The sequence below is a fragment of the Diadema antillarum genome, unplaced genomic scaffold (genome assembly GCF_040938485.1).
Source record: "Diadema antillarum isolate AM-2024a unplaced genomic scaffold, OU_Dant_1.0 seq00001212_RagTag, whole genome shotgun sequence".
NCBI lineage: Eukaryota > Metazoa > Echinodermata > Echinoidea > Diadematoida > Diadematidae > Diadema > Diadema antillarum.
Window position 1 is genome coordinate 120,726 of NW_027272004.1, and position 27,467 is coordinate 148,192.

The window sequence follows — 27,467 nt, forward strand, 5'->3', positions numbered from 1 at the left end:
ATATAGAATGGGAAAGAGGAACACAGCGAGACAAAGGCAGAAAAGAAAAATAAACAAGCAATGCAACTGCAATGCATATTGCCTTTATGCATTTGATTTATCACTGCAGAGCAAAGAATTTTCATCTCGTCTCCACATTATACCACATATGTTAGTAAGGTTAGAATGAAATTGATATACTACGTTCTGATATCGTACATTCCTTGTGTTTGTAAGGCATTAGAATACACAAAACTTTGCATGATGTAGGTCATTGAACCATTATGATTTTAAAAAATCCCACAGTATTTGTTATGTTCTGAGATTTCCCACTTCAATAATACAGTGTACTTCCCACGTTGAAATGAACATGCTGTTTGGACAAATTGAGCTTGTAAGTAAAAAAACAACAACAATAATTAGTGTGTCTTTTATATGCTTACAGAAGTTTATGACTGTGAGGCTGTCATACTTAATCTACTATCAGGTTTAAGTTTCATAAGCAATTTGACGGACAAAACTAGAGAGAAATGTATAATTTTGTAGATTCAGATGAAAAAAAGGAAGGTAAAAAAGACAGTCCTTCAGTAGCTGATGAAACAACTATTTGATAATGACTTCACATTGAAATAAAGCACAGAAATGGAAAACAATAATTTAAACAAAATCCAGCAATACAGATCGTAGGAATGTACTGCAAATGCATGATGTATTTATTATGCATCTGATGTGTAACTGCAAAATTACTTTCATGAATTCCTGAAAAGTTTGCTGTATGTATCAGCACAAAGGGCATGAAAAAGTGCAATTATAAGAGATTCTGAATCGCCTTATTAAGGTTAAGGAAATGCCCTGTGAAATGAGTTTTCTTTATCAAAAGGCATGTTTGTTGTTCTGTTATGAATTTTGGTATAGCACATACCAAGAGCAAAAAATAAATAAGTAAATAAAGATGAAGAAACTAGAAAAGAGAACAACAAAATGTTAATTGTGATGTGTTTAAATGAAATTGATATTTCCTTCATTTTCAATGTTTTTTTGTATTGATGCTTTAGACAAAAGACCAGGGTGCTGTCTGTGTATTTCCTATGAATTCTTACCTTTATTCATACTTTGATAATGTTGAACTTTTGTATTTCTACTCTTACATGCCAACTTAAGCGTGGGAGAGTATGTGTTGCGTTCATGACTTACCGTACACATTTGTATTATATCTTTTGTTGTTTATCTGTTGCTGATGATTTGCGCGAATCCCTTTCAATGTCTCGAGAGTTGGAAGTGCGGTTTAATCGATTTTGATTTGTATTGAGTAAGACTGGAAGAATGTTGGGCAATATTTGGTACTGTGTGTGTGCCTTCTTGGTTTCCTTTTTTTCCTCCGAAGAGAAATACCAACACTGTTGTTTCAGAGATCCCATAGATTTATTTGTGTTATGTCGATATTAGCTGATTTCCTGGAAATTGAGCCACTTGCATGCTTCTGCATGAGATCTTTTTTTAAGGGCGAGCATGCTGTGGTAACTTGTCATCTTACGTGTATGTGTATATGCTCCAAAGAGCTGATTATGATACAGATTTTCATTTATAGAGAAAAATAAATACAAAGTCAAATAAATGTGATCCTTATCTTTCCTGTGCTTGTCATTAGTGTGGCTATACACCATTTATCCTTCCACATATCAAATGCAAGCTGTAAAACTACAGTGTACATTGGCATTTGAACGAGAGTAATATGAATGTAATTAAAGTTAAGGAATAGTTGGTGGGTTTTTTTCTGTGAAACCAATTATAAAACAACAACAAACAAACCCACCAAACTTGTGGAATTCACTGTATATTACTCTTTTCTGCATTAATTTAATGAATTGGGTGAAATCAAACAGATTAAGATTGGACATTGACATGGAATATTGAATTTTCATGTGCCTTCATAAAAAAGGGATGTGGATGGCAGAAACTCGATGAAGAAGGGATGTCATCATTTCACGACACACCCATCTCATTTGTGCAAAAATTTCCCAAACATTGTGAAGACTCGTAAGTTTGTGTACATGGTTGATGCAAATGGTACTGATTTTCAAAATGTACATTTTTTAGAGTATTATGTTCAGGTCCAGTTTAGATGAAACCTCCACCATTTTGTTGTCTGGTTTGACTCCTTTCAAAACCAACTTTAAAGGACAAGTTCACCTTCACAGACATGTGGGTTGAGTGAATGCAGCAATATTAATAGAACACATCAGTGAGAGCTTGAGTAAAATCAGACAATCCATTCAAAAGTTATGAAGTTTTTAAGTTTGTGTTCAGTCATGGCTGGATGAAAAGACTACTATAGCTTGTGATGTCACATGTGTACAACAATATAAAGAAAGAATAAAGAAAATTCAACATATTTTCACTTTTCTCGCATAACAAATGAACACTCGACTTCTATCTTTCAGAAGGCAGGGGGAATGATATTACCCTTAATATATATCAGTAACAAGTAGAAGAAATGTGCACATTATTCAAAAAGTAAAGTTTTGTGAAATTCTCTTTTTATTTTCCTTATATAGTTGTACGCATGTGACATCATACACTGTAGTAGTCTTCTCATCCAGCAGTGACTTTGCAGACACTTTTAAAATTCATAACTTTGGAACGGATTGTCGGATTTTCCCCAAACTTTCGCTGATGTGTTCTACTAATATTGTTGCATTCACTCAATCTTCATGTATATGAAGGTGGACTTGTCCTTTAAAAGATAAGTTCACCTTCATATACATAAGGACTAAGAGAATGCAGCAACATTAGTAGAACACATCAGTGAAAGTTTGAGGAAAATCCATTCAAAAGTTGTAAATTGTTAAACTTTTAGCGCCGCCATTGCTGTATTAGAAGACTACTACAGCTTGTGATGTCACATGCGTAGAACAGTATAAAGAAAATGCAAAGATAATTCAACATATTTTCAGAAATCTCGCGTAATAAAATAGCACTTAACTTGTCCCTTTCAGAAGGCAGGGGGAATAACATTACCCTTAACATATGAAAGCAGCGAGTTGAGGCAATATGTATTTTTTCTAAATATGGAATTTTGTGGATTTCTCTTTATAAATGCTTTCTTTACACGTGTATATCGTTCTATGCATGTGACATCATACACTGTAGTAGTCTTCTCGTCCAGCAGTGACTGCAGAAACTTTAAAAATGTATAACTTTTGAACGGTTTGTCCGATTTTCCTCAAACTTTCACGAATGTGTTCTATTGCTGCAGTCTCTCAATCCACATGTATATGAAGGTGGACTTGTCCTTTAAACATGTGGAATTGTACATATAACACTGCCAAGAGATAATTTCAGAATTTCAAATATGTGGTGTAGGAATCAAAGTCCCATCTCATTCCTTCCTTCTGCCCCTATCAGTATATTTCACTAGCTGTTACTTAAAGGGGAATGAAACAGACATATATATATATATATATATATATATATATATATATATATATATATATATACAATGTATATATATATATATATATATAAACAATGTATATATAATATATGATATATATATATATATACAGTCAAACCTGCCTTAGCGGCCACCTGTCTATAGCGGCCACCTGTCTACAGCGGCCACTGAAAAGTCCCCCCGAGAGAAAAGCCCTGTTAAAGACCCTGTGTATAGCGGCCACCTGTCTAACGCGGCCAGCGGCCACAAATTTTGTTTCCCGCGGTAGATTTTAACCTGTCTATAGCGGCCACAGAGCCGGTAATTCAGCATGTTTTTCTGATTTGTGGCCGTGCCAGACATTCATGGGCAACGTTCAGTGATCGCCACCGCTGCATTCATCACTTATTCAGTCATAATAATGCACTAGCGTAAAGCTTTCTTCACGACTGTACACATGCTACTGTGTAACAATTTCATACACACCGGCATTGTTCAATGCATGAAATACACGTGTGTGTACTTACGCATAGTACATTATGTACATTAAATACTTATCGAAGTATCCAACGATGATATATGTACATGTATAGGCAATGCACATTACGTTGGATTACCTGTCTATAGCGGCCACCTGTCTATAACGGCCACTTTTTTCGTTTCCCTTGGGTGGCCGGTATAGACAGGTTTGACTGTATATATATACAATGTATATACAAGTGTACATATATGACAATGTATATATAATATATGATATATATATATATATATATATATATATATATATATATATATATATATTTAGGCTTATCGGCTTTTGCGAACAAACTCTTCATATATATATATATTTATATATGTGTGTGTATGTATATATGGATTGAGTAAATGTGGCAATATTAGTAGAACACATATGCATGGAGTTTGAAGAAAATTTGACAATCTGTTGTAAAAAAGGTATGAATCTTTACAGTTTTGATGCTTCCATCACTAGATGAGAAGACCTACAACGGTTTGTGACATCACACATGAACAACAAGATAAAGAAAATATAAATCAAATTCCACAATCTGTTTTTAATGAGTCAAGTACTTGTTCCCTCCTCTTGATAATGACACAGAATATAATTCCCCATTTTCTGAAAGACATAAGTCCGATGCTTTTTCATATATCCTAAAAAATGAATTGTAGTGTTGAATTCTTGTTATATTTTCTTTATATCATTGTCAATGTATGATATCACAAAATAACCTTATTCTCTCATCCAGCACTGGCTGCACCAAAACTTCACTTCGAAAACTCTTAATGGATTGTCCAATCTTCTTCAAACTTCACTGATGTGTTCTACTATAATTATATTGCTGCACATTCACTCAATCTGCATATAGGACCTACAGTACTGTACAATGCATTTGGGTTTAATCTTCCTATCAATAAGATCCAAATTAATCATTTTCATATTGCAACTTAGGAATTGCTCATCAATTCAACTACCTGAGATCAAATTTTGAATACTTTCATTTCACTGAAATAAAAAGGAAAATTACTATTTTTCCCTGTCTGTACAAAGTAAAATTTCATAGACATGCCATGTTGAATGGGTCGAAAGTAAAATCACATTTATGATGGTTTTTAACATGAAAACGACATGTGTGAACAGTAAGTTTGATGAAAACAATTTTCTCTACAATTAGACATGGACCAAAAGTGAAATAGATGGGTAAACTGCAGTATGTGCACCTGATGTGAAAATGCATTGTATTTCCGGTATGCCACTGAGGCCGGATCAGTACAGTACACATCAACAGGTTTTAGGCCTACTACAGAGACCGACTGTTTTGGTTTCATTTATTCATCTCATAATCATTTGAATAGGCCTATCGGGTTTCAATTATCTTCTTAATCTGTTAATATGGAGATATTGCACAGTGTAGACTCCACTTAATCACGCGAACAATAGAATGCTACGCTCAAGAGGAGTGTTAGAAAGGACACGTTCACAACCAAGTTTCTTTGCTCGCTGTACTTGCATTACTGTGCTCGTCTGAGTATTACTCGAGTATACTGCATTCAGCGGCGACAGCGCTGAAATACGGAATCAACAAAAACAAAGGAAAGGTAACACATGCGTAGACGTAAACACAAACGGACAGAGATGGCAGCAAACAATTTGTGACGTCACTGTAATGGCGGATTGCGTGTTCTGAACTTCGTTGCTTCTCGGGTGATTTCGCCTCCTGTTAGGTCGCTTTTTACATCGTTCTTCTGAAGAATCCGACATAGGTGATAAACGCCATGTTAATAGTACTGAAAACTCTTCAACAGAAGACATTCCGCGTCGAAATTGACGAATCAGCCACGGTAGGTCCTGCTAACTTACGTCATGTAGATCTGGTAGTGATAACGTACTCGTCATGCCCGTGTGTGCGGTGATGATGATAATAGTGCAGTGTCATGTGTAACGTTAGTGGTCTGTGCTGTAGCTGTGCTGTGTGGGTTCATTGTGAGGACATGATTGTGCAGTTATTATGTGTCCCCAGTATATTCCACTCCTGGCTACAGAACTACAAATTACAACGTATTCTACTCTCTTAGTTTTTTTGTGCGGGCGTAATAAGACAGCAACAAACTGGGCGCGGGCTAACACTAGGTCAGTCCGGGAAACCCGCTCATGAGGACCGCCCCCGCGTACGAGGATGGTCCCTCCTCATGAGGACCTCCCCCCTCCTCATGAGGCCCCCCGGGGAACGCCTCATGAGGCCCCCCCTTCACTTCTTATTCATCTCACATCTGACGTATAAATTGTCGCAACTTTGCACGGTGATTTTTTGTTACACACACATGTCCACTATCCATGATGAAAAGAAGAAAAAATCCTGTCTGTTTTTTTTTTTTTAAATCGAGTTTTAATCACCCGATGCAGAGCGCCCATCAAAACACGGGCGCCAACGCGTTCGCACAATGCAAGACTGCCGCACCTAGCGGCCTGATCCGACTAAATATTTTCGATGCTTTTTTCTGCGGCTCTCACCTCTCCGCGCACGAATCAGCCTCGTGAAGCTGAAGTCTGACATCTTTTTACACAAATTCGTAACGAGAAAAATTAAATCAGTACTAACCTGATCTTGTCCATATATTCCAAATTACTATTCCACACTGATAGAGTAGGTGGGTAGATGACATACTCCAGTTTGTTAGCAAAATAATCACTTTGTAGGTATGACGAGTTCACTTTCTTCGTCAATTCCGCCCACGATTCCGCCGCCCGCTTACCGTTTGGGCGCTTTCGCCCTCTGGAATCATCCCGCGACGCGACGTACGTCGCATCACATCACGCATCCAGCACATACCAGTCTGGTACTTAGTATGTGCTGGATGCGTGATGTATGCGACGTACGTCGCGTCGCGGGATGATTCCAGAAAAAGCGCCCAAACGGCGGAATCGTGGGCGGAATTGACGAAGAAAGTGAACTCGTCATACCTACAAAGTGATTATTTTGCTAACAAACTGGAGTATGTCATCTACCCACCTACTCTATCAGTGTGGAATAGTAATTTGGAATATATGGACAAGATCAGGTTAGTACTGATTTAATTTTTCTCGTTACGAATTTGTGTAAAAAGATGTCAGACTTCAGCTTCACGAGGCTGATTCGTGCGCGGAGAGGTGAGAGCCGCAGAAAAAAGCATCGAAAATATTTAGTCGGATCAGGCCGCTAGGTGCGGCAGTCTTGCATTGTGCGAACGCGTTGGCGCCCGTGTTTTGATGGGCGCTCTGCATCGGGTGATTAAAACTCGATTTAAAAAAAAAAAAACAGACAGGATTTTTTCTTCTTTTCATCATGGATAGTGGACATGTGTGTGTAACAAAAAATCACCGTGCAAAGTTGCGACAATTTATACGTCAGATGTGAGATGAATAAGAAGTGAAGGGGGGGCCTCATGAGGCGTTCCCCGGGGGGCCTCATGAGGAGGGGGGAGGTCCTCATGAGGAGGGACCATCCTCGTACGCGGGGGCGGTCCTCATGAGCGGGTTTCCCGGACTGAGGTGGAAAGTACACTAGCACCACAAACTGAGACTGAGTGATGAACATGCGCTGCTGCATGCTGAAGCAAATGTCAGAAACAAATGTGGCACTGCCACTGGCACTACAGACTGGCAGTTGAATACTAACATGTCATCAGGCCTAATCTAACTAACTGTTAAGTGTTAGAGAACAGTCACTAAATCACAATCAGTAGACAGTAGATACACATCTACAAAAGCTCAAGAAGTCAGAGTAGGGTAAATTTAGTAGAAATCTAACGTTAGTAGTAGACACCCTAACATGTTAACAGTTACATCATGATGTAGATACCTAATTAACGGTTAGTTAGTAGAAACGAGTTACTAATGTTAATAAATTTAGATCTATAAAGGCAATAAAGCCCCACCATACATAGAGTTCTATATCGTACCTGGTACCAAATCCTTGATCCTGCCTAGACAAAAAGATCTGTCTGTCCAGAGGAGTCTTTTATTTTTTTGACCTTATCACTCTCCTCCTACAATCTGTAGGAGGGGATCCACAAAGCCAGACGCAGTCTCCATGAAACATAGGCCTATCCCCGACGACCAGATACAGACCGATCTTTCGACTTTTGGTCAAGATCCTGCCATGCCTGTCAGTTTTAAACTGTTAAAACATTGCACCACCCAAGAAAGTAACAAAACCCACTGACTGCTCTGGTAGACTCTATATTTAGAAAAGCCTAAAGTACAGAATCTAGATCTTCTTCACATTATAGAACTCCTAAGTAAATTATCAACTGCGAGGGCAATGGTGCAATCTAACAATATGCACATCACCGTCCGAGTCGCGAGGTAATGTTAGATTGTATCTATTGCCCGAGAAATAGGAGATGATTATTTGCTTTTTACACAACGCCTAAAAAGAATGTAGCCATCCGATCGGTCAATTGCCCATCACATGACATTTAGTGAAAAGTTCCATCGCACGCTGTGGCTGTTGTTTTGTTTGAGCAAAAATGGGTAGCGCATGGCTGACGTCACCCATTTCCATTGACTCCTGTGTTAAACTCATGATTGACTCTAAGTTTTTGTTCCATCGCAGGGCTCTGATGTCACAATAAACAAACACTCAACAATTACAAGTGCACTTACGTACAAGCGCATACTTTTGTCACTCATATCTATAAACACTTCAACCAATCAGCTTTGCGTATGTACGTACACGATGACTGTGACTGTGCCGCTACTCATTCATCTCTCACGGAAAATGGTTGCCATTTCTGTGCTAAATTCAAGAATCTGTGTGGACCACATCTGTTGACGTTCGAGGTGTTTTATAAAACAAATAGTGTATGGTCTTTACTTGTGCAATGGAGCAAGATTTCGCTTTCGGTGAAAGATGAGGCGCACTATTCAACTCTGCTTCGCCTTGTTGAATAGAGTGCCTCTATATTTCACATCGTACAAAATCTTGCACCATTGCACTCATGACCATTCAAGGCTATTTGTATAATATCCCACATCGATTGACAAACTTGAGATTTGATAAACATGCATTCCATCCACCACGCAGATTTTTATTTTGTAATCCTGCTAAATGTTACAACACATGCAGGTGGTTGTACAGAACAGTACAACAAGGGTGCTGCATAACCTTATTTTACCACTTGCCCGGTCGGGCAAGCAGATTTTCAAATTTGCTGCAAAACACTTGCCTGAACACTAATTTTACTTGCCCGAAAAGAAAGTCCAAAAATATATGGAAATGATATAGTAAATCATTTGTTAGTCAAGGGCTTAATAAAACACAATCATTTGAATAAACAACACACATTGATTTGCATGCTTAAACACAATGGAGTTACAAACTTGGTCAGATCAAGTCTTGCCATTGCATTTGGGCTTCTTCACATAAGTGTTTGGAAAGTTGCTGAAATGAAATATAGAGTGTGTTGCATCACTAAACAGTCATTATCTTTGGGCTTCTGTATGGTTGACTTTGTGAGTTTGTTGGGGGAAATAAGTTAAAAAAGGGTGGCTTCTAAACTAAACTTTTTGCTTGCCCAATTTGGGCAAGCATTTGTTCTCATTGTTCAAAAACACTTGCCCAAATTTGATTTTTCACTTGCCTCGGGCAATTGGGCAAGTGCTTATGTAGCACCCTTACAACCACGGTCCGCAGCATGCGTGACGGCAGTAGAATAAACGAGACTAACGTTAGCTGTTAACATGTTCATGGTCAAGGCTACCATCTGCCAATCTCAAGAAATGAACATCATAAGCAGTCCTTCTTCCCAGGCACTGTGCGGACTTGGAACTCACTGCCTCCTGACATCATATCAGCCCCATCAGTGGAAGCCTTCCGGCTTAAAGGAAACCAAAACCCAAAGAAAAATGTGGATTGAGTGACATTAGCAAACATGACAGAGCAACATTAGTAGAACACATTAGTGAAAGTTTGAGGAAAATCGGACAATCAATTTAAAAGTTATGAATTTTTAAAGTTTTGGTGTTGGAACGGCTGGATTAGGAGACTAATAGAGTTCATGACGTCATGTCATTGTGTGGACATTAATATAAAGAAGATATAAGGGAATTCCACAAAAATTCATTTTTCTTGAAAATTACACCTACCAATTTTCATCAACTTGATACTGACATATGTTAGGGTAGTAATTATTCCTCCTGCTTTCTGGAAGCGGTTAGTCAAGTGCTCTTTCATTATGCTAGAAAAGTGAGAGCGTGCTGAATTTTCTTTATATTTTCTTTATAATTGTTGTCCACACATGATGTCATAAACTCAAGTAGTCTCCTCATCCAGCGGTTCCAACACAAAATCTTAATTCATGACCTTTGCATTGATTGTCCAATTTTCCTCAAACTTTCACTGATGTGTTCTACTAATGTTGCTGCTTTCACTCAATCCACATTTCTTGTTGGGTTTTTGTTTCCTTTAAGCTGATGGCAAGCTGTGCTGTGTAGACTGCTAGTCACATTTTGATAAATGTATGGAGCTACAGTTTCTACACACATGCACCAGGCACCGTGAAAAAGCAACAACAACAATTTGTGAAGGTTAATCCTTCTTTAAGGTTGTTCTCATTGCATCTCAAATACACATGTATGAGACTAAATGGCAAATTAGAGAGTGCTATCACTAGTCTACAGGCTGATCCTGTTCATAAATAAGTGAAGACCAATTGCCAATGTAGTGTACAACAGTGTAAGCTCATTAAAGGACAAGTCCATCTTCATTTATATACACGTACATGTGGATTGAGTGAATGCAGCAATATTAGTAGAACACATCAGTGAGAGTTTGGGGAAAATTGGATAGTCCGTTCAAAAGTTATGAATTTTTGAAGTTTCTGCGCAGTCACTGCTGAACAAGAAGACTGCTACAGTGTATGAGGTCACATGCATATTTTGTAGAACGATAAAAGGAGAATATACACATGTAAAGAGAATTTCACAATTTTTTTTTGTTGAAAAAAGTACATGTTTCCCTGACTTGTCACTGACGTATGTTAAGGGTAATATTATTCCCCTTCCCTTCTGAAAGAGGCAAGTCAAGTGTTCTTTATTATGCAAGAAAAGTGAAAATATGCCGTATTTCCTTTATATTTTCTTTATATCGTTCTACGCATGTGACAGCAAAAGCTCTGGTAGTCCTTTCATCCAGCAGTGACAGTAGAAATGTCAAAAATTTATAACTTTTGAACAGACTGTCCGATTTTCCTCAAACTCTCACTGATATGTTTTATTACTAATGCTGCATTCACTCAATCCACTTGTCTATGAAGGTAAACTTGTCCTTTAATAATGTACATTGTGTTTCTATCACATTGTGAAGCATCCCATCTACGTCCATCACGTATGAAGAACAGGAGATTTTTTTGTTTCCCCGTGTATCAGGTGTATCTGAATTGCTTGAGACAGTGGTATTTCACTACTGTGGACACTACTGAAACTGCCACTTGATAAGCATTATGGCTTGTTTCTGAGTTCTGTTTAAATATGCTTCAAGGTACAGTGTACTAAGCTGTATTGCAACTCTCACATGGGACACAAGGCACTATAAGCTCACAGCCTATTGGAAAAAATGACAGACTAAATGGCAGGTGAACTTTGCACAGTGTATACTGTATACGCCATATATTTAGTGAGTCTAAATTTTCGCAAGTCGGGACTTTCCAATGATTTCTTGAGTGGTTAAATTCGCGACCATGGAGTACTGTACTGAACAGAGAAATGTATATGTGTGCGTCACTTTCATATAGGGATCAGAGTCATTATATTTGTGTGTCTTTAATTGCGCGAATAGCACCTGACTCGCGAAATTAACGAAAATAAAAACCTCGTGACGCATTCTGCGTATACCATACAGTACTTATCCTAAGTTCTTTTAATATCTTGCTTTATCTTTATATTTGGACTTCCCACTAAAGTTTACGTGATCAACAAAGTTACAATGGCTTTGATTTTTTTTTTTTGATGGCTGTGATTCCTGCATGATAGTGGAAATTTCTTGATGGTGGACATACATTATACATGTAACAGCTGTAGGCAGATTTGATCATTCTTTTTTCTTTATATATTTTTGGACCTACGTAGTACTCTGCTTCACAGGCTGCACACTTCTACTTGTTGGTTTTGAGTACATTCAAAAATTGTAACATCCATGAACACTGACCAGTATTTTAAAATGTTTGATCATGAGTACCTGTAAGTCTTGCACAGGGCAATGCTTTAATAGCCAAACATGTATCATGTTTGGTTAGAGTCTAGTGTACATAAATTTGAAGATAATAAATTCATGTTACCAAGCCTGCCAATACTGTCATACTCAATAACATACTTGGATATTGGTATTGACTCTACCGTGGATGCCTTGCAAAAGGACATGATTGACTTTTTTGTGAACATGCTGACATTTTCTTTTTCCACTGTCATTTCATATCTATCTAAGCAAGTGAGGTGAGCATCGTGATATTAGGAGTTAATAACTTTCTGCTGGAGAATGCAGTTGCAATGATTAACAAAAAAAAAAAAAACCAAAAACACGCAAACACATGCACTGTACAGTGTACAACATCGGTTACGACAAACATTTAATTGATTCATGCACGCCTTTCAAAGTACAGACAGATATTATTTTAGAGGCAGTTTGATTTATGACTTGGTTGCTCACGATAACCATTTAGTGGATTAGGGAGGATGATTCCTCCCTTCCAGATTTGAGTAATAGGTTGGAAAAACATGGATGTGGGGGAAGGGGGGGGGGGAATAGAGTGTGTATGGCACACACATTAATTTGTCCAACCATGTTAACCCATCGAAAACTCGTCCTGAGTATGCTCGGGCAGGTGTCTATGGGAAATGCCTGTTATAGCAAAATCAGTTCGTCCTGAATGGGTTAAAGGTGATTTTTTTCATACTTAGTCTGTTAATTTCTGAGATAATATACCCATGGAGGTATTCTCCATTGTAAGCATTCAAACAAGGCAGCAGAGCCATGAATAGATTGTACCTTTAAAGGGTAGCTGACTGGAAATGATTAAATTTTTGGAAAGCATCTAGACTTTTATATTGTCAGGAAGGTATTGGTCATTCCATTCAATTGGCGTAATAAAAAGTACTGTGTCGTAATCATATAGAATCAAGTCATATTCTTTGTAGAGTACAGTACTGTAGGAAAGCTATGCTGCACACTGGCACTGGCCCGATGGTCCAGTAAAAATCACTGGTGGACCAGTTGATACTTTTAAGGAATGGTCCGGTAGAAAAAATGAAAAACTGGGTACCTACTGATCAGGCAAGGACATGTTGGACCAGTAGAAAAAAAATAGGTTTATGTGCAGCCCCGGTTTAGTAATGGAACAACAGTTACTTCCAGTAGCCAGTAGTGAAGTTAAACAATGGTGAAAATGGTACAGTTTGATGAAGCTTCCCACAAGGTAAATTGATAAATTCCATTTTTCATTTTTTAAGTTTTATCTAGTTTCATTTGTTATATTTTCTGCTCTCATTTGATAGCATTCAAGAGAATTTCGTATGTTTCAATATCCCCTTTAATTGAAATAGTTTGTGTGTGTTTGTGGGTGTGGATGTGTGGGTGTGAGTATGTGTGGTTCAGATGTACTGTACTTACAGTAAGATTTATAGTGACTTTGCTCTGTACTTTGTCATCATTCCAATTTCAAAACCTGTGTAGAATCAGACTTGATAATAAAATCACGCAACCAAACCTGAAACTGCAACCCAACTGTGTACACGGTAAACTATTCTTGCACTCATGTGAGAAGTACACTGTAGCCAGTGAAGTATATCACACTTGCATTGATACTGCACATGTGGCATGTGCTTGTTGATGTATAGGAGTGTCAATTTTGTGATTTCAGTGACATTGACCCCGCCCACTTTTATTTCATTTCCAAATTGAGCCTTGAGGGATTACCACTGTATCCCCGCTATCTGACGAGTCAGAAGACAGAAGGTCGAAATGAAGGGTGCTGTCTCAAAAGCTCCTAGAAATAGTAGTTGCACAGTAGATTGCCTGCGAGTCACACTTTGTGTAGTTTGCTTGGTGTAAAGCCCGGAATATGTATTATGAATATCACTCACACATGCACACAGACATACACACACATTTTACTGATGAAGGAACTTGCCGATTAGGACATAATGAGAGAAGGGGAAATCTGCCTTGTTGCCTGTGGTTCATTTCAGTGTTTGATACTCTGCAGTGAAATGCTAAAGTGGGTCTCTTAGAATGCAAAAAGGAGACTGCTGAACATTAGATTTTACATTTCCAAAAAGGAAGCACAAGGATAGATTGGAATGGACTGAAAATTTGTATGGTGCATGTATTTGTCTTTGTACAGTATCTCACTAAACTCAGGAAAATGTTTGTTACACCCAGTTCATAGCTCATTATGTACAGTGTAGTGTTAGATGTATTGTGGTTTGTGGTTTGCCCGCCTAGAAATTTTCATCTGACCACCCATGAACAGTTATGGTTTGTTACCATGGTTTGAGAACAACTTTGAATGAAAATAACTTGAAGCTGCCCAGTAAAACTTTGTAGTTGCTTGAAGTTGTACCTGCATTTGAACTGCATCCATGTGCCAACTTGTATCCCAATTTCTAGCCAGCTTTAAAGAATGAATAAAAACTGTATTGTTTACCAAACATCTACAATTACACACTGTAAAACCAGAAACGTTTATGGCATAAAACTTCTGCGAATTGGAGCTGACACTGACAGCCTTTTTCATGGCACGAAACTTTTGCAAATTGCCACTTGCAGTCAATGCATTTTGTAGATAAGATCTTTTGTGTACATTTTACTTTTGTGAATCTTGCCCTGCGAAATTTGTGAAAGTTTCTTGCAGGCGAAAATTTCTGGTTTTACAGCACTAAGGCCTGTTTTTTATTTTAGAATCAGTGTGGAGTTTAAGAACAAAATGCAGGTAGTCAGAAGAAATTGTTGTAGATCATATTGGGAGTGCTTGTTGTTTACAGATTAAATCCAAAACCAAAGCAAAACTGCTCAGTAATGAAGGTTCCTTCAAGTGGATTGCTGCTGGCTTTGTGAGCTGTGCCAACACCTGTATGACCAAAGTCCATAGAGGGCAGCAGACCATTACTAGGCTTATAATACCAGTGTGGTTTGACTTTATTGCTGGTGTTTCCGTGTTAGCATAACACATCTGTCTATTGGAAATATCTGGTAGTAATAGATCAGCACAGAAAGAGAATTGTAATGAATTGTCTCGTCTTGTAGATGTTGTTTAAAGTATTTTATTCTTAGATTTCTGCCAAATGTTCTAAATGTAGGTTCAGTGAAGCAGAAGAGTACATGTACTCAGAATAGTTTGAGAAATTAAGAACATAAATCTGTTAAAAATGCAGTATGTTTAAGGATCAGTTATTACGGCTCGAAACAAAGGCACTATGATTTACTATGGTGCTCAGGGGTAGCTGATGATTGAGTCGCCATTCAACTTTGATTATAGAAAGATCATTCACCTTGCAATGTCCCATTTTTAATAAAAGTGATGACTGTTACAACGGTTTGTACAGCTCTACTTTTATTTTGTCTACCCAAACATACCAGGACAATTGAATTGTGCCTGATTTATCTGTTTGCATGGCTCTGCCATGTTATGGCAATATTTAGGTACAGCTACAAGCTCTCTTTAGGATAGATATGTTGATCATGTGAAAAAGGAAAAGGTCAAAGGGCAAGGTCAGATGATTAAATTTCAAAATATTAACAGTAACTGAGCTTTGGACTCAGTTCACTCACATTAAAGTGTACACAAAAACTGTATATTGGGATGTTTCGTGGAGAGACATGTGGGGCTCTAGTATGAGGCTTTTCTTTAGGAATGCTAGAAGTATGTGATGGATGAATTTCAGTCAATTCATGTCTGAGAATAACCACAGTGGTGATTAGAATTTTTTCCACTGATCATATTTTGGAATAGTTGTCCCACAAATGAGGCAAGGTGAGGTACAATTGTACAGCTGTATGTGAGAGGTCCTTTTAACATGAATTCTGGTTATTTTTAGAAGTGGAATATAATTATGTGTGAGGTACAGTATCTAAATGCTTGAATATCATCATATACAAAGTTCATAAATGTTGGACTGAGTCACTTCAAGATGAGCTTCTTAGAGAGGGAGTTCTACACCCATAATAGTATGTCAGTTGATATAGTGATTTCACACATGGTATATTTTGTTCCATTCCTTTCATGCCAATACAGTTGTACTTCTATTTTGTTTTAGCCATTGTTCAACATTCTTATGCAACATTCTGGTTGTGGTTAAATATTTTCAAACGTAGACTACAGCAAAAGTCGTATGTTCTCCATTCTATTTCTAATATATCTTTCCTTTTCTTATTTTTTGTCCTTCCATTATCCAGGTAAGGAATCTCAAAGATGAAATTGAAAAGACACAAGGGAAAGACTTCCCAGCATCTGGGCAGAAGTTAATTTATGCAGGTATGTACAGCATTTCAGGGCACATGAATGTGTGTTCAGAGGGGGTATACCTTTCCTGCAACCTGAAGCCGCACATGTTGCAATCAATACAGAATTCATGTCAATGACATTTGAAATGATGTCAGTGACATTTGATAGGATGCGAATGAAATGTCACCTCTTGTTCCATTTGCAATCTGGATGCAGCTTTGATATCCAGCCTTCGAGGCTAGCCACATCTTCCTATCTCTGTCTGTCTGAATGAGATGTATCGTGTTAATTTCCTTTGAAGTTGTCTGTAGTTATGTTCACACTGAAACTAATCATCCATGGTAGCTAATCATTGATAATAAGGTCTTGCCCCATAAACTGCGATGCACATCCACACGACACCTAATCATAAAGATTGAACTTTTGAGCCGAGCATCCCACTTGATGATGAAACTACAGAACCGGAAGAAATATGGTATACATGCAGCGCTAGCGATAAACCCGATCACGGTGTGATGATAGAGTAGTGTACAACATGCTCTGAAAGTTGACCTGGCAGCCGAGGGAGAGAGGGGTTCGCAGAAAGGTCACACTAATTTTCAAGAACTGTATGTAGTTAATTATCGTGTCCACAGGATGTTAAGATATGAGTGGGAACCCCCGATCACCTTGTGGATCTATAGAGCATAACCCCTGAGAAATCTTGTGGTTCTAATCATCAAGTAATTTTTAAGATAACTAACTTTTGAGAGCATCTACATGATACTCGTCTGTGATTACTGTATACGCTATATATTTCGTGGGGGTTTTATTTTCGCGAATTTCGCGAGTCGGGAGCTATTCGCGAAATTAACAACACGCGAAAATATTACCTTCCAAAATGAATCCCTTGCTTTGATGATACGAACATTTCAGTACTAGTATACCATGTCACGGCTTACCGAACAGACCATACTGGCTAAGCTTGTTTACGCTCGTCCACGTCTACTTACGAATACTGTAGAGAGCCAATCCATTATCGCAAGGGGACCACTCGTCAGAAATCTAGCGCGATGGACTTAACCACTTCAAAAATGTTGAATTCTAACTTACTAGTTTGCAGAGTTTGGTAAGTTTTTTTCATGCAGTATATAACTAGTATCATTCTTATTTGCTAGTAAGTTGAAAATTCACACTTTCTTTGCCACTTCATATTTTCTCTGGTCCCCCAATCGCGAATTTAACCACTCGCGAAAATGTGTGACAGCGGCAATTCGCGAAAATTTATGTACGCGAAAATTATAGCGTATACAGTAGCCTAATCGTAGAGTTTAAAACTTTGAGCTTGAATTTTAGTTTACAAACATTGTGTCAATACAGTATAACTTATGTGTGGATCAACTGTGCTCTCATCAGCTCCTTCAGTGTAGAGTATGGCATAGTATTAAGCCTGACTGAATATCAATACAATATGTATCATCAAAATCTAAATCTTTTGAGGGATTTTTTTTTCCTTTGTTCAGCCTCATCACGTTAGGAAACATTTCAACATGTCTTTGCTACAAGCACGATGTAATACACTAACTAATGTTTATCTTATGATCAATTCTCTTGCAGGAAAAATACTGAGTGATGACTCTCCGTTGTCAACCTACAACATTGATGAGAAAAGCTTTGTTGTGGTGATGGTTACGAAGGTGAGTAGTGCATCATGACAAACTGTTGTGCTATGCTATAAATGCGATTCCTACTTGTCCTATTAGGCAAGAGCTCAAGTTCGATCCAATGACAGAGCAAGTGTTCCCTCAGCAACCAATGGGAGGAGGGGAGGGATTCAAGCAAAAGGAGAAAAAAGGCATTGCCTGGATTTTGGGGATTGTTCTGATTCAGATATTTATCCAGCTTTAACCAGGATCAAGATATGTATTCTCCCCCCTCCCCCAACATTATATATATTAAAAAAAAATGATGTCCAAAGATGTCAAGATTACCACCTGGCTATATGATAGTACCCTGAACTGAGTCAGGGGGTCTCATCTTCATTACAAGAGCCATTTCATATGCGGTTTGCATAATTCTACTATATAGGTAGCCATGTTTAACTCAAGCCTCATCTCATCTTGATGTGTGACGAAAAGTATAGTCACCGCATTTTTTTTTTTTTTTTTTACTTGATTTGGAGTGAGATGATTTACTGTGTAGTCAGATCTTTAAAAAGACATTTTGACTCAGATCTTTGTTTTAAAATCTTGGTATGCACTTTCATGGTATGATCAGTTAGTCACATGCAATCGGTGTTCTATCTCTTATTTTTTTAATCAACACAGAGGCTGCAGACAGAAGAAAAGAAAGAGGAGAAGAAGGAGGAGCCCAAGCAGCAGGAATCAGCCAGCACCGCTGCCAGCAGTGCCCCAGCAGCGGGGGCAGAGAGCGCTGCCAAACCTGCCGAGGAGAAGAAGGCGGAAGAGAAGGCGTCACAACCACCTGCGGAGAGTAAGGCGGAGGAGAAAGGTGCTAGCTCAAAGTGAGTACTGTCTCTTGGCCCGTTTACACCAAGCACGGTAAGGGCAACGGGCTGGGTTTTTGCTATGGTACGCCAAAAGGAACCATGTCTGGTTGTGTTAAAAAGAATCAGTAATTCGGTACAAGATCACCCAAAATGTTACTGTAAAAGTGGTTTCTTTCGCGGTGGTTTTATTTTCGCGCTTTGAGGTTGAACCGCGAATTTAACATCACGCGAAAATGTTTTGAACTCGTCGCTTGTTACAATGCTATCATTACCGACCGCGAATTTAAACACACGCGAAAAAGTCGGCACCGATGGAAACCGCGAAAGTTTCTGTACGCGAAAGAAACCAATTTTACAGTATTTTTATGTCAAAATCAAGAGCAACAAAATCAACATTAGAAGATTAATTTTGTGACAAAATTATTAGCGGGGAAGTGATATTGTAACAGACCCAGACATGGTTCCCTTTGGCGCACCATAGCAAAAACTCCATTCCATGACCTGTGCCGGATTTGGTGTAAACGCACCTTCTCTCTCTAATTTAGGCAAGTGATGCTATCCACTTCAAAGTAGTGGCCTGGCTCAAAATCGCCCTGTCACATATAACTGTAAAATCTCAAACGGCGATGGTGCTATTCAATTTCTGCAACAATATGTTGACAACACCATACCAGTGCACAGTGTGAGCTTTGTTTGATTGTACACAAAAACATGGAGCACTGTACTATCTCCAAACTACCATAGTTATGTAGATTTTCCCAGTAATTGTTATGTGCTGGGAAAAGAAATATCAAGTTATAAGCTCTGAAAATGCACTTCTTTTGTGAAGAGACAATGTTTTAGTCATGATAGATAGGGAAAACTTGGATGCAATTTCCGCATATTACATATACTCTGCCTGTGCCTGCTGCACAGTAACTCCTTGTTACCGAAAGTGCAGAAGTGAACACCAAAAGTGGAACCCTGCTTGCCCTCCGCGTGTTTACATTTATTAGCAATAGGGAGAATTCTCAGTTTACCTGTGAAAAGCACTATTAGAATGTATTTGGTAAAATTATAATGTATCAGTACAGTAATAAAGTAGTATTTTAGTGAATTTATATATTGCTCATTTGTATATTGCTGTATGAAATATTAGTAGGATGTTAATTCTTTTTACAAATTAGTATTATATATGAAGATTTTTATTGCAAAACGAGCTAATTCCTTTCTTGTGAAGTTGAGATATTTGTGATTAAAGCTGCTAAAAACAAAGAAAATAAGAAAAACAGGATATTTTTAATCATAGCTTCTAAGATATTCCTTGTTTTGTCACAAGTGAGGTATTATTGGAAAGGTTGAATTTTGGTCTATCTGATTATGGACCTTTTTTTTAAAATGTTTAAAATGGTGCTCAGCTCATTTTGCAATAAAAAGTCTTCATATCATATTAGAGAGGTAATGTCAAGTTGTATGACTGATGCTATTTTTGGTCTTCACTGTTGTGTTGCTCTCAGTGAGGCATTCCTCCATGCGGAATCAACGTTGGTCACCGGGCAGGAGTACGAGTCGATTGTGACGGAAATGATGGCGATGGGCTTCGAAAGGGAAAAGGTGGTGAGGGCTCTGAGGGCTAGTTTCAACAATCCCGACAGGGCTGTGGAGTACCTCATGACGGTAAGTCCAGTTTGTCACTCCAGCTCATGGCGTCACAGCGTCACCCTGCAAGTGGCAGGGACTCTGAACAAGTTGACTGCTACTGCCCCATCAGTCAGGGATTGAGCGAGTTGTTCTTTTTTTTGGTGGTGTAATCCTTTTATTTTTCTTTAATTTTATTTTGATTGTGAACAAATCGACTGCTGCTTCCAAAACATTATCCTGCGTGGAGCTATAATCCATTGATGTGTTGCCTAATCAGTCTGAGTTAATCAAGGGTTGTTTTTTGACGGTCTTTCTTCTTTTTTTAAAAAAATTTCAATCATCATTTCTTTTTTTGTTTATTGATATTGTATTGATATTGTATGTTTTTGTCATTTGTTTGGTTGTGTGTTTGTTCTCCTGTTTTGTTTGCGGAATTAACACCTTTCCGCTTATCATTCTCTTTTTTTTTGGGGGGGGGGGGGGGCAGGGGTGGAGGAAGGAGAGATGGAATTACTTCAAAAAATATTCTAGAGTCAGAATCTTTGAACAGTAATGAATCATCGTGCCTGGGATGAGACATTCAACCAAAGGAAAAAGTAGGGATCTGGATTTGCCTTGATAGCAAGAATGTGCAAGATCATGGTTTTGCCAAACATTGCCGTAAATGGGGACCCACGCTCGATGAAGATCTCACTATTCATCGCATTATACTCAATGTGCGTGTTTCTTTTTGCTGCCCCTTTGCATCTGTCTCTTCTGCAGGGTATCCCAGAGATGCCAGCGGAGTCTGCACCCGAGACGCAGGGAGGGGGTGCCCAGCAATCACAGCCAACCCAGCAGTCCTCACAGCCAAGTCAGCCTCAGAGACAAGGTCAGAAAGAACTCTCTGACCACTCCCCAAAACCACCGCTTGACCGCTTTCCCAAGTATCAGTATGACCACTTTGGGAATCTACTGCTGGAAAACAACTTTCAGAAACTCCTGTTTGACTGCTTAGTATGCGTTTTAGCTGCGCTCAGAAGTTGACATACAGTAATTGTTAGAAACCTGCTGAATGTACTAGTGCTTAGTCGTTCAATGACACTTACACAACCATTGCTAGTAACCTATACATCTCAAGGTAATGGATTTCAGCATTTACTTGAAGAGGTTTTGTACTATTTCAAGGAAATGGATTTCAGCATTTACCTGAAGAGGTTTTGTACTATTTCAAGGAAATGGATTTAAGCATTTACCTGAAGAGGTTTTGTACTATTTCAAGGAAATGGATTTCAGCATTTACCTGAAGAGGTTTTGTACTATTTCAAGGAAATGGATTTCAGCATTTACCTGAAGAGGTTTTGTACTATTTCAAGGAAATGGATTTCAGCATTTACCTGAAGAGGTTTTGTACTATTTCAAGGAAATGGATTTAAGCATTTACCTGAAGAGGTTTTGTACTATTTCAAGGAAATGGATTTCAGCATTTACCTGAAGAGGTTTTGTACTATTTCAAGGAAATGGATTTCAGCATTTACCTGAAGAGGTTTTGTACTATTTCAAGGAAATGGATTTAAGCATTTACCTGAAGAGGTTTTGTACTATTTCAAGGAAATGGATTTCAGCATTTACCTGAAGAGGTTTTGTACTATTTCAAGGAAATGGATTTCAGCATTTACCTGAAGAGGTTTTGTACTATTTCAAGGAAATGGATTTCAGCATTTACCTGAAGAGGTTTTGTACTATTTCAAGGAAATGGATTTCAGCATTTACCTGAAGAGGTTTTGTACTATTTCAAGGAAATGGATTTCAGCATTTACCTGAAGAGGTTTTGTACTTGCTTCAAAGGGGATAAGTGCCCCGGTGGTTATCAGTGTTATATCCTTGCTGATTTTTCTTTCTTAAGGCAGAAATCAGATGGGAGTGTTTCACTGTGAAATTTTGTGTGGTATGTGGTTTGTGAAAGCAGTTTGTTAGGTGAGCTGTAAACTAACCTTTGACCTAAGTACAGTTAAGTAATCTGCACATCTACCAGAACACAATTTTGTATGGCTTTTCCTATAAAGAGAGGAAGACAGTGCATGTCTTGTGTATTCTGTGTTTAGTCATTTGTTTTTATGATGCCATTCTGAAACATGAGAGCATAAAATTCAAAATATTTTCAAACTTTCACTCACAAATCATCCACCAACAGAGGGCGCTTCTTTGGAGTTTCTGGCTAACCTTCCACAGTTCCAGCAGTTGAGGAACGTCGTTACTCGGAACCCAGATATGCTGAACCCTTTCCTCCAAACACTAGGTGAACAAAATCCAGAACTTCTGCAGGTAAATATTTCCCCTATTATGCTTCCTAGGAATTCATTATCTTTAAAATTAGAGGAAGGAGGTTGTCTCTGGGATGAAGAAGTTTAATGAAAATCATCTATGTCAGTAAATACTTTGTTTGTTTTTCCTAATCATGTCAACTCTATTACTTATGTTTCTATTTTCCAATTTCTTTTGTTTGTTTTGTGTTTGTACATTGAGGATGGTGTAGTTACATTGCCTTTTTATGTAGTAATGCAATAGGCAGTTTTTGTAACAGATTCAAATTTTATGCATATCTTGTAAAGCAAAGGTTATTCTTGACAATCTGAAAGCTTGTCCGAGGCTTGTCTGACATAGAAACAAGTAATATCATTTAGGCAAACTGGATTCCAGAAATTGAATTTCAGTTAAGAAGAGCAGGCTAGTTGAATAGCTTGCTGTATGTTCCAGGGAATGAAACATTCATTTGTATGAATACATTATGAAAATGGTGTATTCACTTGATGAAATATTGCTGTTACGTTATGTCTGTATTTTTGTTTCCAAAGTTCTGACTACCTTTGTCTCATTGCCATAGCCGTAGGTATCATCATGGATCACGCTGAAGAAGTTACAGATATGAAGTGCTTCCATATTATCAAAGTAGTGTTGTAAAAGTGTCACTTTGATATTCAGTTCATAGTAAAGCCAAATTCATGCTGATAAAATGAAGACAATTTGAATTTAAGTAGATACGTTGATAAGTGCTCCTGGCACTCGGTATGGCTGTTTCAGTCATAGTCGCTGATTGTATCCAAAAACTATTCCACGTTTCTTTTTTTCTTTCCTTGGTGTGTGGGTGACTGTGTAATGTCTGTATAAGGGATGCATCCAGTTGTCTTTGTATTGATGTCTCCATTTCTGAGGGGTGCCCGACTATAATGTAAAACTCGATATTTTCGCGGCATGAAATTTTCGCGAATTGGAGCCAACGGCCTTTTTTTGCTGCATGAAATTTTCGCGAGTTGCCTTCCAACATGCAATGCATATAGTGTAAAAATCTTGGCTCTCGTGAAATTTGCGAAATCAAAATGCATGCGAATATTCCTCGTTTTACAGTATACTGGGAATGGCAAGGAGCTGCTCTCTTGACAGTGAGCCTGTCATGTGTGTTGTGTGTCAGGGGGATCTGAGATGCTCATTTAGTATGAATTGTCTCCTCATCTGCCCCCTCCCCTCCCTTTCAGGTAATCAACCAGCATCAGGAAGAATTCATCGCTCTGATCAACCAGCCAAACCAGCCCCAGTCTGGCCAGCAGGCTCCCTCGCAGCCCGCAGGAAGCCAGCCCCCAGCTCAGCCGGCTGGTGGGCAGGGCGGGGGACCAGCCATCGGAGTGTCTGCAGATCAACCGGGGGTCACATACATTGAGCTTACACCGGAAGAGAGGGATGCAATAGAGAGGGTGAGAACAGTGTGTTTGTGCATTTGTGGCCTTTTCTCTCTGAAATGTATGTACAGTTGAACTTCCCTTATCCGGCCTCCCTTTATCCGGATCTCTCTATTATACGGACGCAATCTCGCCGTGATTTTTTTTAAAAATAATTACGGTAGGAAAGGGGGATTCCCAACTCCTTGAGAACTCCTACACAAACACACATGAATTACATATACTTGATACATTTCTTAATAATTATTTAGGTAAATCATCCCAAGAATTTATAAAAGAAAATGATTTCATTCTTGCAAACACGAACCTCTATTTTGGGGTCTGTTACTGAGTGTAACAATGAAAAGGTTGCAGTATACACATTACTACATGTGGTACTACAATGGGCTACATCAGTACATGTGTATGTATATATATGTACATGTATAAAGCATTGAGTCTCCTGTATCCGGCCAAATCCCTTATCCGGATGAGCCCCGGTCCCGACTTGTCCGGATACGAGAGGTTCAACTGTACTATTAAAGTACTCTTGTTTCCTTAAAGACTTCAAGAGCATTATATATTCAAGCATTGTCCAGTAGTCATACAGCCATTTCAGATTTAAATCAATTTTAGGAGCTTTACATATATGATTGTGTATGAGGATAGCTACGCTTGATGGAAGCTGTGAGAAATGATGATTGAAAGATATGATATGCTAGATGTCAAGAAAGTTCAGACTCATAAATGTAGGCCAATAAGTTGTTCCAGATAATGCTATAACGCTTGTGAAATGTCAGGATGTGTATCCTTTATAAAGTATAAGTGAACATCTGTTAGGTTATCTGAGTGATTAAATGATTTGTTTTTTCTCTGACCCCACTCTAGAGCTAGTTTTTATCATTATTCATGTTCAGGGAAATGTATATTTTGGGATCTGCTGTTCATGATACATGTTGTTCAAATGTCCCGATAAGTGATGGTTCCCTGTGTTTTCGCATTGTTACAGTGCACTCAAAACAAAACTCATACAACATCACTCATAACAATATTATCCAACGGTTACAACGAAATGAAAATTCAGGCTGCTGCATTATTGGCTCTATGTTTTTTTATTGTTAATTTGTTCGCTTATAACCATATTTCGATATGACGAAAGAAAACTTAAACTGCTGGTCCCGAGGACTTCGTTATAATGGGAGTCCACTGTACTATTCATTGGATTAATTGTGTGTAGTGCTTCTATGCCTGACACATTAGAACAATAGCAAAGAGTGAGGAAAGCTATTGAAATCTTGAATATTTCTTCCTCAACAAATTTATCTTGTTTTGATGCTATCTTAATTTATTTTTGATATAACTGGCCAACAAATAGCCCAGGGCCCTGTTTCACAAAGCTGTTTGTAAAGTTATGCACAACTTTACAAACGACATAGATGTGGCAAGCCAAGTGGGTTTCCTAGTCATTGTTAATTTCAATAGCTAAAGTTGAAATTTGCAAATGATAATAATTATTCTTACATTTTTAATACACGTTTTTAGTTGAAAGGTATTTTTGCCCCAATGTAATTGAAATGTTGACATATGGTCATACTTTGTTAAAACGTAAGGGGGAAAAAAAATGGGCACACATATTGGCACTTCATATTCACCAGTTGTTCGTGAAGCCATGCCTAACTTTACAAATAGCTTTATGAAACAGGGCCCAGTTCAGTTCAGTGCCTGTGATCTCAACCTCACATTATTGCATCTCCCTTGTGCATCTTTCCTGCACAGCTCAAGGTCCTTGGGTTCCCGGAAAGGATGGTGATACAGGCCTACTTTGCATGTGAGAAGAATGAGAACTTAGCAGCCAACTTTCTGTTCCAGAATGATCTCGACGACTAGGTCCCATGCTCAGAACTGCTGTTTGTCACCAAGCATATTTGTGTCAGTGAGAAATGGAAGGACGAGAGGGTCGGAGAACGAAAACGAGAAAAAAAAGAAAAATCAGCAGAGAATGAGGACAAAAGCAGTGGATCGTTAGTGACTTTACGCATTGCTGATGAGAGCTTGGTGAGCGATGTTGAGGGACGTACACCTTCATCTTCAAACATCTTAGCATTGCATGGTGCAGACTCGATTGATGGACGTGTAACTGCATTGGACTTTCACCGAGAGTCATCTCACACATACTGTAATTATCGTTTTCAAAAAGAAAAAATGGAGTGTTGCTTTTAATCCAATAGGAGCACTCATGCATTGTTTGTTTTCCTTACTACTTTTGTGAATCGTATCATCTATAGCCTAAAATGGACTAGAATTCAGTTATTTAATGATAATGAGTAATATGTGTAGCAGAGTAATGTTACTATGGATATATGAACCCTGATTAATGATGTAGTGCAGTGTATTCTGCTGCCAGAGGCATGAGCAGTGGCAATTTGTTCAAATAGATTTTGACTCAAAATCATAGGAATATATGTCAGGAAGCAATCTAACGGACAGAAGCTTAGCCACTCTGTGTCTTACTTAGAACGAGACTGGATTCCACTTTTGATGGTCGTAAAAATATTGATTTGAGTCCGAAATGATTTCATTCAAAAGGATACCAAGAAACAGCCACAAAGTATTATAGGTATACATGATGTGATCTATACAATGCTATTCTTGCTGTTAGGACTTTTTTTTTTTGTGGCATTTGTGTGGTCAGTCCATAAAAAAAAAGCAAAGAAAAAAAGAGAACGCTGAAAACATACATATTCCTTCATCTGTTGTGAAGGCATGTTCATTATGTGACTGTACTACAGCTTGCCACCAAATGAATTTCTTGTCAACTGTGGCTGCCTTTTGCTGCATCCAGTTTTGCACCCACCCGAAATATTGTCCTGGTTATTTCACCACTGGCTCATCTCAAATGTGAGCAGAGTATGATTCTCTTCTCACAGATAAAATACTTTGTCCCAGGAACAGCGCCCTCGTGGAATGTCAAGTGGTCGAGGCTCCTTTATTGATCAACTATGGAAAGTTATAGTGGTTAACTTTCATGTCAATTATTTAGCAATGCCCTTGTGTCGTTCAAATTGCCGTAAGACATTGAAAGTATAACCATAATGGAAAGGTGTAATGTTAACTACCGGCTTTTGTATCAGTTATTCAGTAGTCTTTCTTGTCACGTGTATGAGTAAAATGTGTTGCTAAATGCAGCTCTAGAAACATTTGATTAAAAGGGAACGAAAGCTCAAAATCATTTTTTTTTTTTGCTTTATTCCAGATATTGCTT

General features: G+C 38.3%; 1 protein-coding gene across 1 annotated transcript; it reads left to right on the forward strand.

Annotated features, from left to right (window-relative positions):
• The first annotated feature begins 5,583 nt into the window (after positions 1-5,583).
• On the forward strand, positions 5,584-26,873 carry LOC139744798 (UV excision repair protein RAD23 homolog A-like). Its single transcript, XM_071655213.1, has 9 exons — positions 5,584-5,770; positions 16,357-16,435; positions 18,002-18,081; positions 18,712-18,908; positions 20,390-20,549; positions 21,276-21,384; positions 22,687-22,817; positions 24,026-24,241; positions 25,982-26,873. The coding sequence occupies exons 1-9, from the start codon at positions 5,705-5,707 to the stop codon at positions 26,090-26,092; spliced, it is 1,149 nt and encodes a 382-aa protein (XP_071511314.1). The 5' UTR covers positions 5,584-5,704; the 3' UTR covers positions 26,093-26,873.
• The last annotated feature ends 594 nt before the right edge of the window (positions 26,874-27,467 follow it).